The sequence below is a fragment of the Ovis aries genome, chromosome X (assembly GCF_016772045.2).
Source record: "Ovis aries strain OAR_USU_Benz2616 breed Rambouillet chromosome X, ARS-UI_Ramb_v3.0, whole genome shotgun sequence".
NCBI lineage: Eukaryota > Metazoa > Chordata > Mammalia > Artiodactyla > Bovidae > Ovis > Ovis aries.
In genome coordinates, this window is record NC_056080.1 from 9,314,991 (window position 1) to 9,334,823 (window position 19,833).

At 39.7% G+C, this 19,833-nt stretch overlaps 1 protein-coding gene across 6 annotated transcripts in view; it reads right to left on the reverse strand.

Annotated features, from left to right (window-relative positions):
* ARHGAP6 (Rho GTPase activating protein 6) overlaps nucleotides 1-19,833 on the reverse strand; it is a 542,302-nt gene that overhangs the window by 40,402 nt on the left and 482,067 nt on the right. For all 6 annotated transcript variants that reach the window (XM_027963555.3, XM_004021902.6, XM_027963556.3 and 3 more), the window contains exons 3-6: nucleotides 18,439-18,510; nucleotides 10,329-10,585; nucleotides 7,683-7,878; nucleotides 2,066-2,121 (exon numbers count right to left, since the gene is read on the reverse strand). In XM_027963555.3, coding sequence (XP_027819356.2) covers nucleotides 2,066-2,121; nucleotides 7,683-7,878; nucleotides 10,329-10,585; nucleotides 18,439-18,510 — 581 coding nt within the window. The remainder of the gene's footprint in view (nucleotides 1-2,065; nucleotides 2,122-7,682; nucleotides 7,879-10,328; nucleotides 10,586-18,438; nucleotides 18,511-19,833) is intronic.

The following is a 19,833-nucleotide window of genomic DNA, read 5'->3' on the forward strand; positions in this document are numbered from 1 at the left end:
GACAAGGAAGCAAAGAGATTTTTCTGCAAACAATGAAATTAAACACCCTGAGAAACCATTTGTTTCTCTGAGGCTTGAAGGGTGACAATAACTAAATAAAATCTGCCTTAGATTTGTCAAAGTAGCTTTATTAACATTTTCCAGGAAGATTGCCTGCCTTCATCATTATCCTCACTCCTTCAGTGTTTATCACAGTAGGAAAACACAATAGCCAGAAGGAAGTCATAACTCTACACCCTACTTTCATCTTGGACAGTTCAACTTCTCTTAGGTATTGTTCTCTGATGTTAAAATAAGTTAGTGAGTTTACGAATCTGCTCTAGGCAGTACACTTCTGTAAGTGTTCACGTGCTCTGTCGTTCATTCAAGACAGATGCACTGCCCACCTGCTGGGCACCGGGCCTTGTTAAAGGTCCTCAAAGTGCGGTAAGGAGTCAAGAGGCAAAGCCCTTCCCCTTCTCCAGCTCTCAGTCAGATGATAAACTGGTAATCTCATCAGTCACTAATTAGCTCTTAATACTGTGACAGTTGTTCTGAAGAAAAAGTGTAGGGGCTTATCGAAGTGTTATAATAACATCAAATGGTGAGGTGGAGCATACTTCATGCTTGAAATCTGACCACTTATTATTATATTATATGTATATAATTTTTTTTGGAGAGTCCATAATTAAATCTCCATGCAAAGGTTTTCCCTTGGGTGAATAAAGATATAACTGAGGAATAATGTCTGTCACTAGCCACCTGGCCACCTGATAAGAATGGCCATTACTGTCCTGAATGGCTCATCAATTCCAGGTCACTTGTCCTTAGTGTGCACCAGGCAGCCAGAATGAAGAAGGCTTCCATTGGCACCACTCCTATTTGTGACCGTTCAAACATACCGTGTTTCTTTTCTGAGCGAGAATACACACACACGTGCGTGTGCGTGCTGGAAGAAAGGACTGTGGAAGGAGCTTGATCTAAACTGTGTGTCTTGAATTAAATGTCTTTATCTCTCTAAGCCTCAGAAGTGGGTGAAAAGGGCTTGTCTCTCAGCTGGTGGGCGAATTCAGTGAGGTAACGCTTTTGAAAATATTCTGCAGTTCTGCACAGGAGGCCTAAGAAATGTTACCATGCCATTTCTTCTGCTAGTCCTATTGTGAAATGCTAACTGTTGTTCAGTAGTCTCTTAAGTGACTATTATAAATAAAACCAACCAACCAAACAGAAAACATACTTCTTTTGAAAAACCCCTTTTGTCTGGACAGAAAAAGACACAAGAAGGCATTTATTTCACTTAGTTTCAATAATATGAACAACTATCATTTCTTCAGCTTCATCCAACTAAAAATTATTTTCATTTGGCTTCATTTTTGAATTTCTGGGTTCCATACTTCTTTCTGTTGGAACCAACAGAGGGAAAATAATATTTTAATTTTCTGTTAGCCAACATATGAATTTTTTTCTCAAAGGAAGGTTTGTCTTTTATGAAGCTGTCATGAACACAGATATCTGCCTAATCATAGGAACCTGCTTCTGAAGCTCTAATACCAAACTTCTTTTGCAAGAAATCTGGAAAGTTTTGAAGGAAACTGAGGGGTTATAATCCCCACATAGAAGATGAATCGGGGAATCAATGGTTCCATAGAAAATTAATACAATTATTTTTGAGAAGTTAAAGCTATAAATGTAGCATTTTCACAGAGGAGATATTAACGGGATTACTCATATTGCAGTTTAGTAGAAATGGGCACTATATAATTGTTTTCTATTTATTTTCACTTACTGATCAGGTACTCTCTGAATCTCCTGCATTTGCAGTGTCAATAAAATGTTTATAAATTAGTTTTGTTATGTTGTACATGCCAGGGGCACATATAGATGTTGTGCTTTCAATTGTATGATCCTAAATCTTTCTGAGCTTCTGAGCTCACGTTTTACTTCTTGGGACTCAATTATACTATAATCGGTGAGATGGTGTAGAAAAGATATTCAGAAATAAATTTGCATAAGCTCAAACTTTGCACAAGGTAATTCACCTAAAAGTCAAGTGAAACGTACAATATCATCTCCGCTTTTCACTTACTTGTCTCACTCTCTTTTTTGAGCTTCCAACTCGGAATATCCCCACTGTCTGGAGGCCTGCAAATAAGGAAACAAAATCTTCAGTCCTGTTTTATGGTTTCAAACTGGAACAAGTCAAATTAGATATAAAACAGAATGCCAATACCACGCTGCAACATGCAGGGTAACGGTGACTTGACAGCACACACTGATGCTTATTTATGCCATGCTAGATTCACCAGGTACCTAGAAGTTAGCCCTGCTAGCACCAGGGTCATTTTACATTAAATCTTCTGATTAAACATTGTTCTTGTGGTATTATGTATTTTCCACACTTCCTCTATATGAAAAAAATACTGTAACATTTTATTCATTATTCAGAAGAATTAAACGTGAGTTTTCTATGAATTTCCAGCCCTTTATCAATTTGAAGATAGATATTTCTTGTCTCACTGATCATAATTAAAGCATGTACTTATGAAAGAAAATCTATAATGTGCAAAAACTGTAAAAACTGATATACTTTAAAAATACCTGATGCAGAAGTAATGATTTAATATTTTGATTTGTTTCTATACAGTCTTTCTCCATGAAAAAAGTATATATTGAGAGAGGAAATGCTGCTGCATTTACTTAATATTATGTCACAAGAATTTTTTAAGCCAGTAAAAATTCTGTGTAAAATGTTACTTAAAATGGATACAAAATACCCTATTACATGAATGTGCCAAGATTCACTTTATATTCTCCTCTGAATGACAATATAGGTTCCACCAACACATATGCACTTGTTCTGATACCATAACTTGCCTATTAGGAACAACTCTGCACATCTGTCTCAGTTTACCTTTCTGATTCTCTTGAAAGCATGTCCTAGAAGTGGGATTATGGGGCCAATGCACCAAGAAGATTTATCTAGTCCTAAATGTCAGTAGCGCCAAGGTTGAGAAGCCTTGCTCCAAAAAATTAGGTCTCTTAAACAATTGATCACAAATTAGAAAGGTCAACAATAGCTCCGCAGTATCATTAAGTATCCAGTCAACATTCAGATAAAGTTCACCAACTGTGATCGGTTGGTGCGCCTTGCAGTCTCTTAATGTATATGTTTCCCCCCTCGCTGTTTATACATTTTCCTTGACATTATTGGTTTGATGAAGATATAGCACTGATTTCCCACAGTAGATTCCCTCAATGTTTGGATGAAGACAATCTGCAGTGCCATTTATACGTTCCTTTCTCCCCTTTATTTCCTCTAAAGAGATAGAGTCAGAGTTTTCTCTTATTCCGCTTAGAATTTGGGGGCAGAAATACCTCACAAGAGCTATTACGCACTTCTTTCGAGGGGGCAGAGAATGTGTGAAGGACTTATTTTCCTATGCAAGCCATCAGTCACTGCCACTGCTGATCATCACCTACATTTACTGTTTCATTGCTGGCTTACTTTCTCTTCATTTCGGATAAGGGCAATGCCAGATCGTAGCTGCCCATGTCTGTTTTGCTGCCACATGAAGAGGGCTGGTGTGAGAGTCAACAGACCATGAAAACACAGTAAACGGGCCAGCAAACATCATTTGCATCCTGAATCTGCCTGATCCTGAATCTAGATAAAATATTCAGACTCCCAGTATGTAAACAGGATTTTGGTGGGGGAGGGGGGGTGTACTTTGCTTAATCTATTTTTATCTGGGTTCTTCTCTTGCCACTGAAAGAGTTCTGACTAGTCCAGTATATAATTAAATTGGAAAAAGTTTAAAATCTTTATAACATTATTTCTTTCCATCCTGAAACAAAGTAGACATCTTACTTTGTTTCTTAATTCCTTAATGTCTCTTGGTAAAGCTTGCAGTTTTTTTTCACAGAAGTTTCTTACTTCTTATTTCAGGTATTCTAGCTATACTGTACATTCGATATTAATATAAATGAATTATTTTATTGGTATCCCAACCCAGGGGTAGAACCCAGGTCTCTCACATTGTAGACATATGCTTTACCGTCTAAGCCACCAGGGAAGTCCCTTTTATTGGTATAGTACATAATATTATTGCTCTTATATAAGATGTGGATATATTTTTGTATATTTATTTTATGGTCTTGCCACATTGTGTATTAGGTATAAGACTTTAAAAGTTGGTTTTCTAGAGTTTCTCAGTTAGAAAACATAATATGCAAAAATATTCAAAAATATAATATCAAAAAAATGGACTATTTTTATCACTTTTATATCTTATACGTGTTATCCTGAATTTCCAGAATAATTTGAGAGAATCATACTGAGAGGCTAGTCATTGCTGATTTGCACAAGTACATCTTGGTGCTCTGCTCTTGGGTGGAATTTTTGCTCTGCATCTGTTCTCAAAAGACTTCTGTTCCTTCCTTGTTGTTGCCATCAATTTGTCTGCCTTATAATTGAGTCCAGCCAACCCCCAGCCTAATTTATTGCTTCTAACCTCTGTGGGGACTTGAAAACAACATAATACAGATATTAGAATCAAACACAGAATTATATTTCTTCACCTACAAGATGAGCATAATAAGTATCTGCCTCAGAAGTTGTTCAATGATTCAATTAATCAATGCATATAAAATACATAGATTTGTATATGGCACCTACAGAGAGATATAGGCCCTGACTAGTGTAAATGAGAATTTCCATGCAAAACAGAAAACTTTATTTTAATAGTGCTGTGCTGTGCTCAGTTGTTCAGTCGTGTCTGACTCTTTGTGACCCCATGGACTGCAGTCCACCAGGCTCCTCCGTCCATGGGATTCTCCAGGCAAGAACACTGGAGTGGGTTGCCATTTCCTTCTCCAAGGCATCTTCCTGACCCAAGGATCGAACCCACGTCTCCTGCATTGGCAGGCAGATTCTTTACCACTGAGACACTTGGTAAGCCCTTATTATAATAGTATGACTTCACAATTTTAATTCTGGCTGCATTATTTTCTTGTTGGTTCGATGGTTTCCAAATAGCTGAAATTTCTACATAAGTGAGATATCACATAAGGGCACTTTCTTCCCACGTGAGACTATTCTTTTGCTTGAATTCCTCCAGTCTGGGCAGAAATGTCTATTTCTATGTCATTATTTCCTCAATTTTAGTACTTTTCCACTCAGTAAAGGTGACCATGATTTTGAAAATAACTATTAATAGCTAGTGATTGATTACTGTAATTTCTATGTATCAATTGATTATAATCTAAGTTTTTAATTAATTAATTTTTAGGCAGAGCAGATGACAGCCTTCAGATAGCCAATGCCATTCTCTGATATAAGCTTTAGAGTCATTTTCCTCAAGAAGATTCAGTCCAGGCATTCAGTAACCTTGACTTGAGACAGTCACTGAGAAAAAACAGGTGTCCATCAAAAAAGTCCTAGATCTGGCAAAGAAATGTGACATTGCTAAACCCTGTCCCAGAAATTGATGCAATCACTTTTCTCTCCTTTTCCTCAGAAGCTGAAATGGAAACTAGACCCCAGGCACTTGAATCCCAGGCTTAGAGAATTCAAGTAACGAGGGCAGGCATAATAAATCAGCACCCACCCCCCACCTCAACTCAGCCTAAATCGAGAGACAGAAGAGAGTCTGACTCTTTGTTATGTTGTCTGGTTTTTTGTTTGTTTGTTTCTGTTTGAAATGTGCAGTTCAGAGAAAGCAAGGATGGTTAAGGAAGTTTGGCCTAATAGTAGAGAAAGCATTTGGTGAAGTAAAAGTGGGGAAGGGTAGTGTATACGCATATAGATGGAGTCAAGACTACTGCCCAAGACTGTTTTTTTTTTCCTCTCTCTCCATTTTTTTTAATTTTATTATTGTGTGTGTAAGTCCAAGACCGATTTGAAACAGAATGAAAAGATCTTTGACAAATATCTATAAGGCTAAAGTGACTCAAACTCTCTGCTATCCATTTCAAAAACTGGCAAATAAAGTCTTACAAAAATTGCTTTTGAAGTTTGCTCTTTTTTTGTGATTAATATCTGTTTGAATTTGAGCCTGTCTCTTATTTTTTCCAGAGCCATTTGGTCTAAGCATTATGGAAACTCAGAACAGAATCAGGACCTTGAAAGATCATGCAGGTATCTTCTTTCCTTGGCCCTAAAGTGCACTGTAACTATTTCCCATGCCACCCTCCGCCCCAAGAAAACACGAGCTGCCCTGTTTTTCAGTAATCTTAAAGGAAATGCTATTTCACAAATTAAAATTCATGAAAATTTATTTTCCAACAGAAAATATAAAGACATGCCAAGTTTTCTTTCACAAAAGCAGTTACGCAACCTGTCACTGCATTTTTGGATGATCGGAGTAGATTGGAGCATGACTGGAGTAGAATTTTCTCATTTAGAATTCTTTAAAGTACCTTACGGTTCACTCTCTACATTCTTTACAAGGAAAAATTATAATTATAAAAGTATGAGCTGCTTTTTCTACCTTATAGTAAAGTATAGGCTGAATTTCTGTATTCATGGTACTGAACTCTTTACTTGCTAAGCTATTTTGAAAAATAATTCTGTTCATGTAATACTGATTGAACATTTACATTGTTATCATGATACTAAGTTTTGGGAATTCCAAATATCTAACATACTTGTCTTGATGTCTAGCTTATCTTCTAAGGAGAAGAGACAGATAAACAAACACATGAACATACACACATACATCTACATATTAAAATTTTGCATAAGCAAAGTTTTAATACATATTAATTATATTAAGTCACTCATATGTTATCTAGTGATTTCCATATATAACAAGATGATTAATTTTTGTAAAGCCCCACTTTTACTAGAAATAGATGAGAATGTTACTGTAGTTATGTCTGTATATCTTGAGGATTTCTTTTTCTGTTTGTTTTCTTTATTATGATGAGTACATCATTTTTATAGTAAAAAGGTAATTACAGTGATGTATATTAATTATTTCTCAATAAAACTGGAAAAAAGAAGCAATTAATAAACTCTTCTCATTCCATAAAATTCATGCTAACATTATAGCAAACAAATTCAGGTCGTAGACATGGCAGTTTGATGAGCCAAAAGTCTAAAGTTCAACAAAGATTTTAAAGAACCATACATAGCTTTAAAGTCAGCATATAACGTGGAACTGAGTTGCCAAAAGGGGCACGATGAAGAAATTTTAAGTGGACATCTTTCCACAAAAATGCAAATAACAATATAGAAAACTATTGTCCAAAACTACATATCTTCTATTCACTTAAGGAATGGTTTCCCAATCTTTTTTTTTTAAAGAAGTTGATTCTTTCTTTTAAAGGAAGCCTTGAGTAATCTCAACATGTAAAGAACATAGAAGTGGCTCTGCTTTGTTTAAAGGAGGCCCTGAGGATAACCCAGCCCAACACACCTTGTCCTCCCTTCAATTTCCTGTCTCCAGTGTCACTTCTGAGGACTCTTTGGCTCTAGGGAGTTTGAATATCATCAAGTTTATCACCTCCCCCCGCCCCCCCCCCTCCCCACCATATCTTGTTTATCCCTACTGGGCTTATGCCAACACTATGTAAACTTTCTTCACAAAGGAAGTTTCGACCTAGAGCCTGATCAAATGAATATAGAATTGAAATTGGGTGTTTAAATGAATGATGCTTGAATACATGAAAGTACTTGATTGCTGACACTCAAGTCTGCTTACCATGTTTTTCAAGATGTTGACAGCAGCTGTCCACCAGCCTCGGGACCTGCCTGTAAATAGGATTCAGGCTGAGTTTCTTATCTCTGGCTTTTTCTTTTTTATTTTGAGCCTCAGCAGGCAAGGAGAGCTGTAATGCTTCCAGCAGTCGAGACTGATTGTCATCAAGATCGGTGATAGAATCCACTGACATTGCACCCTGCAAATTATACACAGACATGAACAAAGAGTACAGATGGAGAAAATAAAAACTGCTTACCCCAATGCTGTCCAATAAACACTTTTGCCCACTTAAAATTATATTGTTTAATTGTGCTGTTTCTATTTTAAAAGGAAAAAACCAAACACCTTTTGAAAAAGTTAGGAAACCTTCACGACATAGGGTAAGGTACCGAGAGTTACAATTTCAACAATAGACAACTTTTTCCAAATGGAAGACAAGAGATGGCAAACATACAATTAAAATAGTTTGACCCAACCACTTCATTCCTTGAAACAAGAAAAAAAAAATCACATACTTGATGAATGAGGTAAAGTCAGAGAACGCTTGTGAATTTAAAAAAAACAACAACAATTCAACTATGGCTCTAGAAAGTAGATTTTAAAATAGGATTCCATAAACAGTCTTAGTTTGGTTTTCCCCAGAAGTGGCACAATGTGCTTTATTAGGGAACCGTCCCAGGAGATAGCTGTAGGGAGTGGGGAAATGAGAAAGGGAAGTGAAGGCAGCCAGCGGAGGGAGCCCTGCCAAGCCCGTGACAAGCCTGTGGGCAGCTGGAGCCCGACTGCCCTGGGGACCTGGACGATCATGTAGGTCATGTACCTCAGAGCTATTCCCGCTTAGGAGTGAGGGGGCTGAAGTACTTACCACAAGTCTCCAGAGTCATTGATTAAGGGCAAATTCTGGTGGGGGTAGGGAGGTAACATGAATGTCTTCCTGCTTGCAGGCTGTCATCTGCATGGGTGGGTGTCTCTGGCCATCAGAGAGAGCCTCCAGCCAAGAAATGAAGTCAGTGACAGGTGGAAAGAGGGCTGGCACGCTAGGAATGGTAAGAGCTGAGGGTAAGGGCACAGGGCACCAATGATGTCTGTATGGCCACCTACTCATTGATGAAACCTGGAGGAAGAAGTTGGCAGCTGGTGTCCTAGCAAGGCCTGGACAGAGGGGAGGGCACTGGGGAGGCCTATTGACTGGGCTCTAGAGTCTCAGAAAGCTCATACATGGCATTTTGGTGTCATTGCCTTGTAGACTTATACACACAGTCTGAGAGATTATCATGGGACTGGAAGAACACTTCCATCATGCAAATTCAAATAGTCCAGGATGCTGTCATTTCTTCAGTTTTAAACACAGGGAAATGCTGGAAACAGCGGTGGGTGGCTCAGGTGCCCCTGAATCTTGGAGAGGTTCTAAATATTGGAGGCTGACTGAGCATTGTGGATTTTAACTGGAAAGTGTCCGGGGTTTTAACTAGGGTAGGAGTTGATGGCTGGAGATGGCAAAGATTTGGGCTTTCAGGCAAGAGGGAAAGGAGAGATCTCTTAATGACCCAGGAAGTTTCAGAGATATTTATCTCCTGATTCAGCTAATCATCAACCAATTTGCCTAGAAACTCAGCTTTCCTGGAATGAAATGTGAAATCTGAAGTGCTAAATAATAGCACAGTACCTGGAACATGGTACTCACTTAATAAATGGAGCCATATTATTGTGTGCTGTGCTAGGTCGCTTCAATTGTGTCTGACTCTTTGTGATTCCATGAACTGCAGCCCGTCAAGTTCCTCTGTCCATGGGATTCTCCAGGCAAGAGTACTGGAGTGAGTTGTCATGCCCTCCTCCAGGGCAATCTTCCTGACCCAGGGATCAAACCCATGTCTCTTATATCTCCTGAACTGGCAGGCGGGCTCTTTACCACTAGCACCACCTACCATGTTATTACAGTATTGATTTGAAAGCGGATATGTGTGTGTGTGTGTGTTTCTACAGTTATGTTGGAGAAAAAACCCACTCCCTATTGATAAGAAAAATCTCATTGTTTATGAAGTAAGTGTAAGTAAGTGTTAGTAGCTCAGTCCTGTTCGATGCTTGGCAACCCCATGGACTGCAGCCTGCCAGGCTTCTCTGTCCATGGGATTCTCCAGGTAAGAATACTGGAATGGGTAGCCATTCCCTTCTCCAGGGGATCTCCCCCACCCAGAGGTCAAACCTGAGTCTCCTGCATTGCAGGCAGCTTCTTTATCATCTGAGCCACAGGTGCAAATGTACTTAGCCAGGCATAGTTCTTAGATGAGATGAAGAGATTAACAAAAACACTTGGCCCTGCCCTCAAGCCTCGCAGTCTCACAGGAAATTCTGGTAGCAACAGAAGATCACACTAGAGCAGGATCAGCGGTGATGTTGTAGAATGTTCTGAATATCATGGGTAACCAAGGAGAGGCACCCAATGCCTTTGAAAGGGGTCAGGGAAAGGTTGTGAGGGTGTGTCAGGTGTCTTGGGGCCAGTGCAAATTCTCCCTGAATGGGGTTGTTGACAGATTCCTGGACACAAACTATATTTCCAGTTTTCACATAAGCCAAGACTCAGAGAATAACCTTAGAACTCTTCCATTGTCCTAACTTCAGTGTCAGAGAAAACAGTGGCCAACTCACCCTCCTCCTGGCCCGAGGAGCCGGCTCCGGGGTATTGGGAGACGTTGACTCATTTGGTGTTTCCGAGGTGGAGCTGAGAGATGAGTTACTGCTTGAGAGTTCTTTGTTTTGTCTTTTATTTCCAAATGGGAGGAGGGAAGCCACAAAATCGGAGGCATCCTTGTGCTCGTCCCTCTGCGAGTCCTGTTTGAGTTTATAGGCCCGGTCATTTGCGATAACTTGGGATAAGGGCATTCCAAACGCTTGTGGGATGAACTCTGGAATCAAAAGAACAAACATTCACTTACAGAGGAAGAGCAGACCAGGGAAGACGCTCAGTCACGTTGCAGATCGAAGGGCAGACATATTCAAATGACTGTTTTCTGAAGAACTGATCCATCCAAAAAATACGGAGATGACTTTTGGGTTTGTCAGAGAGGCCAAAGTTTCTATCTCAGTAAAAGAAAGTCAGTTTGTTTAAAGAGCAAGGGTTTTAGAAATCTAGGCTTCCAGCTTTTCTCCATGTATCTCAAGAATGTTTAAAGGAAATAACTTTATAGAGAAAGGTGACATTTCTGATAGGATGAACATGGTCTATACAGTCCATGGAATTCTCCAGGCCAGAATACTGGAGTGGGTAGTCTTTCCCTTCTCCAGAGGATCTTTGAAACCTAGGGATTGAACCCAGGTCTCCAGCATCAGGCACATTCTTTACTAGCTGAGCCATAAGGGAAGCCCAAGAATACTGGAGTGGGTAGCCTATTCCTTTTCCAGTGGATCTTCTTGACCCAGGAATCGAACTGGGGTCTCCTGCATTGCACGCAGATTCTTTACTAACTGAGCTATCAGGGAAGCCCCCTCATAAGTACACCATTTTATAGACTTAAGTCTTTGATGGATGTCTCAAGAACCCCCAAAGCTTACAAGGCCTGAGAAGACTCTGTGCACATGCATTCATTCAACAGGCACTTAGTGTGCATGTACACCCGTGGTGGATTCATGTCAATGTATGGCAAAACCAATGCAGTATTGTAAAGTAAAATAAAGTAAAAATAAAAATTAAAAAACAAAACAAACAAACAAACAAACAAAAAACAGGCACTTAGTGAATACCTATATGTACTATGTCAAGCTATGCAGTGGGGAGTATGCTCATGTAGGCTTCAGAATGTGGGGTAGGGTAAGGGAGTAGAGAATCAGATACATAAATCATTATAATTGAGTCTATCATGTGCCATACTGGCTTCCTTGGTGACTCAGTGATAAAGAACCCGCCTGCCAATGCAGGAGACCCGGGTTCGATCCCCCCTGCGTAAGGAAGAGCCCCTGGAGGAGGGCATCGCAACTCACTCCAGTATTCTTGCCTGGAGAATCCCATGGACAGCGGAGCCTGGTGGGCTATAGTCTACAAGGTCTCAAAAGAGTCAGACACAACTGATTGACTAAACCACCACCACATGGGCTGTTAAGAGAGATGCAGAAAGCCTGAAATTCAACTAAGTGGTTATACTTCGAGGTTCCAAGTCAAAGACCCGCAGCCGAAATGACAACCCAAGAGGCAGAGGAGCAGCTGGGGAAGGAGTTTGTTCAGTTCTTTCTTTGTGTTTTTTGCCCCCGCATGCTGCCTCCAATTGCTGGGTTTGTGCTGTCACTCTCATGATCTACGTTCAAGCCATTCTCCTGGCCACACACAGAAGTGGATTCTCACCACCGACCATCTGGTGAAGGGCCCAGGATATAATTTGTTACATCCTCCAGGAAGGACAATTTTGGGGAAGGAGGATCATGGAGATGGAGACAGTTGCATTTTGGATCTCTAGAGTAAATCCATTTGTATACACACACATTGTAAGCACACCAGTCCTTAGGGCCAGGCATTTTATTGGTAATATTTTAAATTCATGCTGAAAAGCATTAATAATTAAATTAAATGGATTATTTCTTTGAGGCTCAAAATTACATCTCCTAGCAGCAGAAACTGGAGTCTAGCCTCGCCCTTGTTTTTATAACCCTTGTGAATAAAACCAGAATGATCAAGGGAAAACAATTAAAAGGTTGAAAAGGCGAACATTAAATCAGGTGGAAAGAGGCTCTAAAAGGTTTTCCTCTTTGATCCATGGCAACAGCTTGAACATCACTGGGCTAGTACTCAAATCTGTAGGAAAAGCAGAAATGGCACTTGAAAAGTCTGCACCTTTTGTTCTGTCAAAACATGCAATTTATGTTGAAGTGAAAAATCAAAACTTCCACATTTCTGGATTTTCAGAAGATGCTTCTCACCCTCTATCACCAAATTACTTGGCACATGATGATACAAAAAATAATTTAGGCATTTGTTTTGAGAATCAATGTGGACAGGGTAGCAAGATCCAATAGCCACTACTGGTAAAAGGTCATTTTCACTACTAGCAAAATTAGAAACCAAACAGGCAGCTCAGGATTTATTGTGTCTATCAGTGCTACCTCGTCTATGGGAATAATCAAATAGTTTTCCTTCAAAAAGGTTGGGGCAAGTCTAGGAACAAGTGTATGGCAAGGCTGATGGCTATTTGGAATCCATAAAAACTTTTGGAGAGTAATGACAGCAGAAAGGGCATTGATGAATGCATAAAATGACCTGTGTCTGCTCAAGTAGGCATATTCATTGCAGGGATTTAATATGATATGAGGAGTATTGATTTCTTTTTTAGACATTTTATCCACATAAAGGGAACCAACCAGCTTCGGCTAGAGATTTCTACTATCCTTGGCAAAAAAGAAGTAATATGGTTTCCTTCGGTATCTGTCATTTTTCATATCTAAAAGTCTGTTGCTCTACTTGTAAATTGGAATCATGGAATACAAATGAAGCAGATGGAATACATAAAGTCATTCTCCCCAAATGACTCTTTCACTTCTCTTTTCTTTCCATTGAAGAGATGTAGCCACCTATAACAGGTTTTCATTTCTCTCTAATAGGCTTTCTTCCCTGGCTGAGTTTATGTATTCTTTCAGTGGTAGTGTTTTGATCTGATCTCTTTAATTTCTCATTGCTTTCTCCGGAGAACTCTCTCAGGCTTGAGAGAGGAGATAGATCTCTCTATGCCCTGAACTTGTGTCTAGTCGCTGGAAAGTTCTCGGCAGGGTTCCTTGCATATAATTGCTTCTCGAAATGTGGTTATTGTAAAATCGAGGATTCAGCCCAACCAGGTTGAGCAAAACCTTCCTTTTTGTGTAAATAAAGTGCTGGGCACAGGCTTATCTGTGGGCTCGAACCTCTTCTGTTGGAGGGAAAAGGAAACCTACGGACTCTGTGCTGATAGCTGTTTATAAAACTGATAATGGGTTTTTCAAACCATAAAGACATTAACCAAGAGTCAATGTTCTGGGGCCAGGGACAGTGTGTATCCTGTTCTGATCTATTTTCTGTGTTTCCTGAGGAGACGGCATCCCCTGCCATCCTCACTTCAGACTGTCTCTGTTGCCTCCCCGTGGTCCTGAGTCCCTGGAGGTGATGTGCTGGTCTCTCAGCTCCCTGCAGCAATTTCCAGATCCTTCCCTCCCACTGCATGGCTGAAACCTGGGGCTGCAAGCTTCCTTGGCACCCCTGCTCATCGCTATCTTCTATCCTGGCAGTCCGAACCCTTGGCCACCATCATCCCAGGTGATGTGGATGTCTACCTAAATGACCCATCTGATATGTCCTCACATCTCCTTGACTTCCTCCTCCTCTTCTGTTTTCCTGCATGCCCCCTTTTTCACCAGCTCCCTTGGTCCCAATCCGGGACCTTCCCTTCACCAGAACTAAGTGCAGGGCAGCAAAGAAGACACAGATGTAAAGAAGAGATGTTTGAACTCAGGGGGAGAAGGAGCAGGCAAGATTTGAGAGAAAAGCCCTGAAACATATATATTACCATATGTAGAATAGATAGCCAGTGGGAGTTTGATGTATGATACAGGGCACCCAAAGCCAGTACTCTGGGACAATCTGGAGGGATGGGGTAGGGAGGAGGGGGCTGGGGTTCAGGATGGAGGGGATGCATGTATGCCTATGGCTGATTCATGTTGATGTATGGCAAAAACCATCACAATACTATAAAGTAATTATCTGCCAATTAAAACAAAATTAAAAAAAAAATTTTTAATAGATGCAAAAAAAAGTGATCTGGCATCTGGATTGAGGCTTCCTCCCTCCACTGTTGTCTCACACCTCCAACCCAGATCATGTTTTACACTGCGGTGTGACAGTCCTTTCAAAGGTACCATTAAGCCACCCCTCCTTAATTTATAGTAACAAATACTTGATGTTTCAACTGTTATTTAATATGACACAGAATGAAGTTGTATCAACTATTCTTCTATAGGGGCTACTTCACAGCTCACATGTCATAACACATCTAGAGAGGGAGGGACAATAAAACATGGCATGACGTCATTTCAGCATAAAGAAAGGTGCTAGACCTGACTATCACCAGAGTTTACGTCGATAAACATATGGCATCATCTGAAAATATCCTGTAGAGTGGGGACCTAGCTCCCAGACTTAGGCTATGGTAAAACCTATTCCCCTTGTGCTCTGATTAGGAACATTATTAACTGGAACAAAGCAGCTATTTTTAAACCTTTTTTCCCCCAAAGTGATTCTTTTTGACAGAAGAAAGAAATTTTCTAAAGTTCTGAAAGTTGAAAAAATACTTTTGGGATGCCAAGTAATTTAACTAAGAGAAATGAAGGACTTGGAAGTATTCTGTATGAAAATATATGTTTTCTGAACCAGCATCAATCCTGGTTTCCATATGGAAATCATAAGTCATATGGGCACTGCTTAAAGTGGCAGGAGGGACACAGAAGTGTCACAGGATCTGTTGTATATTATGTTAAGGCAATTTAATAAAACACAGGACATGATTCACTCTGATTGAATCAATTAATATAGCAGCAAATCAAACATTTAATGAGTCACTCTATTGGGAGAGCAATTTGATTCTAAAAAGCTGCTCCTATCTATTTTTAGATGACCTAACCCAAAAGGTCATTTAGAGTTTCCTGTTTTCCTTCTTTTACTCTTGAGTTCAAATGATTGTCATTTTTCACATGTGCAGCTGTTATGAACCCAAATGGTAATATTCAAATGGCAGAAAACAATGTGAACTGGCCACAACTGTGAGAGCCCTGCACACTGCTCCATCACACCCTGGTTCCCAGGACATCCATGTGATGGATGTGTGGACATACATAGGACTTTCTAGTCAGAAAAAAATGCCATGTCATTAAGCTTGACTGAAGCCTAGGATATCATCTTTTTAACTATCAAAGCTAAAAACAAATAAATACAACCACCTCTTATGCCATATATCTTGATATTTCTTTCCTTAATTGGATACATGATATATCTTTTCCTTGGAATCACCAGAATCTGCCTTCCTTTTCCCAGCCAGCACCCCGTGCGACCTCATAGAACACTGCCAAATTTTCAGTGAGCCTATATAATATCTAAATACGATTTGGTCTGAAAAAGGTATACTAGCCCAGTGCATACTGGCTGATTACTTCCCCTGGCCCTTCCTGCCCAACCCTTACTTCCTGCTGTTTTCTTATATGGAGAAGCACACATACATCTCCCTCTGCTGAGGGAATTAAAACATCTGCAAAAAACAGAAATGCTCATTCTGTTTCATTTAACACGAATGGGCACTTCTGAAGAATCACCTCACGGCTACATTTTGAGTGTTCAGATCCCAGTACCAATATCATCATCTTAGAATAAACAACTTTAAAGATAACACATTACTAATATCAGCCTGGATGATCCCTTTAATAACTCTATAACACCGAGGATTACTTTAATCTAATGAGATAAAGATGGCCCATGGCAGGAATAGGATGAGTAAAAACTCTAGATTAAAAAAGCTACCCTGGCTACTAATATTCATTTAAAATGTAAGGGCATCAGTTTATGAATTAATTGAACAGAATACAATTTTTCAGACAATGATGGATAGCTGAAGAAGAGTAAATATCCATTGTATTCATTATGCTAACATGAGATTCTGCTACGGTAGACTGTGCCCTGATGGGTAAACTGGTTAGTATGGACCAGAGTTCTCATCGTAGGAGGTGCACATTGGAAGTTATAAAATGACTCATGCCCAGTACCTATAGAGACAAATGGGCTCAGATTTTCTGAGGTGGGGGCATTGGAATGTTTAAAGGTTTCACAAATTATTCTATCAGTACAATGCAATCAGGGGCAGGGATCCTTGATATTTTCATGTCCTTTCCTCCAGCTGGAGGTAAACATTTGAAATGTCTGGAGATACTCTGGTTGGGAGCAGTGGTACTGGCATCGAGTGGTAGAGACCAGGGGTGCTTATATTAAACATCTCAGACAGTGTACAGGACAGCCCCCACAGCAAAGAATTGTTCTGTAGAAAATGTCAACAGTCCCAAGATTGAGATATCATGCTCTAAGGGAAGTAAAACACTAGTTTTCTATTCTCTAGAATTCTTTTTTAAATTTTATTTTTAAAATGTATTTTTTAATTGGAGGAAAGTTGCTTTACAATATTGTGATGGGTTCTGCCATATGACAATGCAAATCAACCATCATCATACATATATCATACATATATATCATATATATCACCTCCCTCTAGAGTCTCCCTCCTCTCCCACCACCGCACATCTAGATCATCACAGAGTGCCTACAACCTCTCGCCAGCTATCAGTTTTATACATGGTAGTGTATATATATCTATGCTACTTTCTCCATTCGTCCCACTCTTTCCTTCCCTCACTGTGTCCATAAGTCTGTTCTCTATATTTGCATTTCCATTCCTTCCCTGCAAATAGGTTCATCAATACCATTTTTTTCTATTAGAATTCTTTATCTCTTTTTAGTCCAAGAACCAGATGTCATGACCCTTTAGGCACAATTCAAGATATGGGTGTAGAGTCTGGGATCAGTGGTGTATCTAGGTCTTGTCTAATACTTACCACAATGCATTTATTTTTATACCTTTGATTTCATTGCCTTTCATTACTCTCAAGCAGAAATTTGATCATTATATAAAAGAACGCCAAGGCAAGACATATGGCCTCCCTTACTCAACACTTATTCACTATGACACATAAAATGAAATACATTCATATGACCATACCACTCAGCAGTCATTTCATATGAAGACGTAGAAACAAGCCACAAAAAGATATACTGGGCTAATGGGGCCCAGGTGCCCATTATGCGGGCTCAATGAATATTAGTTTAAAAGGAACACAAATACCTCTGCTGCTGCTGCTGCTAAGTCGCTTCAGTCGTGTCCGACTCTGTGCGACCCCAGAGACAGCAGCCCACCAGGCTCCCCCGTCCCTGGGGTTCTCCAAGCAAGAACACTGGAGTGGGTTGCTATTTCCTTCTCCAATGCATGAAAGTGGAAAGTGAAAGTGAAGTTGCTCAATCGTGTCTGACTCGTAGCGACCCCATGGACTGCAGCCTACCAGGCTCCTCCGTCCATGGGATTTTTCAGGCAAGAGTACTGGAGTGGGGTGCCATTGCATTCTCCGCCAAATACCTCTGAGAGAGTGGCTAAACTATTGGTTTCCTAAATATCCACAGAAGGGGACAGTATGAAGAGAGTCAACCATTCCCAAAACCCACAGGGCAAAAAAAAAAAAAATGAGTATGCTGTGATCTAGCATTACAATGCTGACAACAGCCCATCTTCACTAACCATGAGGATGAGACTATTTCTTTCCAGTAGAAATGGTAGGCGAATCCAAACTCTTTGTCACTCAACTAGCCCTGCCTAACTATCTAGATTTGCCAGACAGCTGGTTAGCGTTAGAGATACTATCCATGGCTACTCAACCCAGGTTTTCGTTATACACTGCTGATTGGGCAGCTTCATAATTGGAACCATGAACTTGGCATGAATCATACTTTGCTCAAACCAATTGAACTCATCAATTCAGTATAGGGCCACTCGAACACAAAAGAGTAGACCCAAACAGCCTCTAATGGCATTCCACTGTAGAAATCCAGTTTACATAATAGAGTTGAACCATGTAAATCAATGCAATTCTAAAACCCCAGCAAATTCAACCAGTATGCTCCATGGAAGACACATTTGCTTTAGTTCATTCTGTCTTTTACCTCTGTCTTTGTTTTTCTCCTTCCCGAGTGAATCCAGTTTCTTTCTCAAAGATTTCTTTCTCTTTTGTCCATCTGTAAATATTTAAAAAATGAAAAGTTGTAAAAACGAGCAGATAAATGACAGTTTACATTTTCAGTAAATACATTTGAGCAGAAGTGTGACCTCTCATTTTACTCATAATTTGGCATTTTAAGCAGAGTAATGGGCTTGAAAATACATGAAAATTCTTAACTTGAATTGAACATATAGCCAGAATCTTGGTGTGTGCTCTTTAATTCTATTTCAACCATGGAAAATACAGGAAACTTATTTCCTTCAGAGGCCATTTAGTTTTGACACTTACATATGTTTGCTTTTACTATTACATGAGTCTCTTCATATCTATGCGAACTAATGTCATCTCAAATTAAATCTCCATGAGAGGGGAGTCAACAGTACACACAGCTTTGACATCCATTAGCTAATAGAGTGTAACTGAATAAGGAAGTGAATTTGGGGTCCATAGAACTCAAATCTAATCATTGTTACACCATTTACTAATCTTGTGACTTTGGATAAGTCTCAGGGTCCTCATCTATAAAATGGGAATTTCATGGAGTTGTTGTGAAGACAAAATAAAATGTTGCATATAAAGTGCTTAATGGGGAGCCTGACACATTCCATAAATTCAGGTCTACTCTCTTTTGAGGGGGGTGGGTTTCATAGTAGTCCATAGTATGGCCATACCATAACTTAACTAACCATCCCCCATCACCCCCACTGACAGACATTTGGGTTGTTTCTAATTTTTACTAGAATAAGTAAGGCATTGATCCTTTTAGCATCTTATATATATGCACTTGCAACAAATGTACTTCACTGGTTAACTCACTAAAGAATATAGATACCTTCTATATCAGTAGGCAGCTGCAAATGAATTCCTAGTATGTCATCATAAAATACTGGCAGTCATCATAGTGAGAATGTGTTTTGGAATAATGCAGCTGTCAACTTCATGTGTAGGAAGTGCAAATGAGGACTCTGCACTGCTACCCATCAGTAGAAATGCAGCCCATGCTGCAAGGAACCTTGGGTTTAAAAGGGGATTAAGAATTGTTATTTTTCACAAGATATCCTTATTAGTGTAGTAAAGCAAGAGATTGAGTCCAATACAACTTAAAGGCAAGACTGATATCAGGACAAGACAGACTAGGCATTCGTCAACAGAAATGAACATTCCTGGGATCCTCATGGGGCTGCAGATGTTCCCCACACCTCCTCTCTGAATTTTTGGAGTCAGAAGACATCACAATATAATCAACAGGCACACACAAGCCCTCCTTCTCTTCAGAAAGCAAAGGAATATACCCATAAAATGGACATAGTTCATGACAGTCTTCACTTTGGCAGTTATG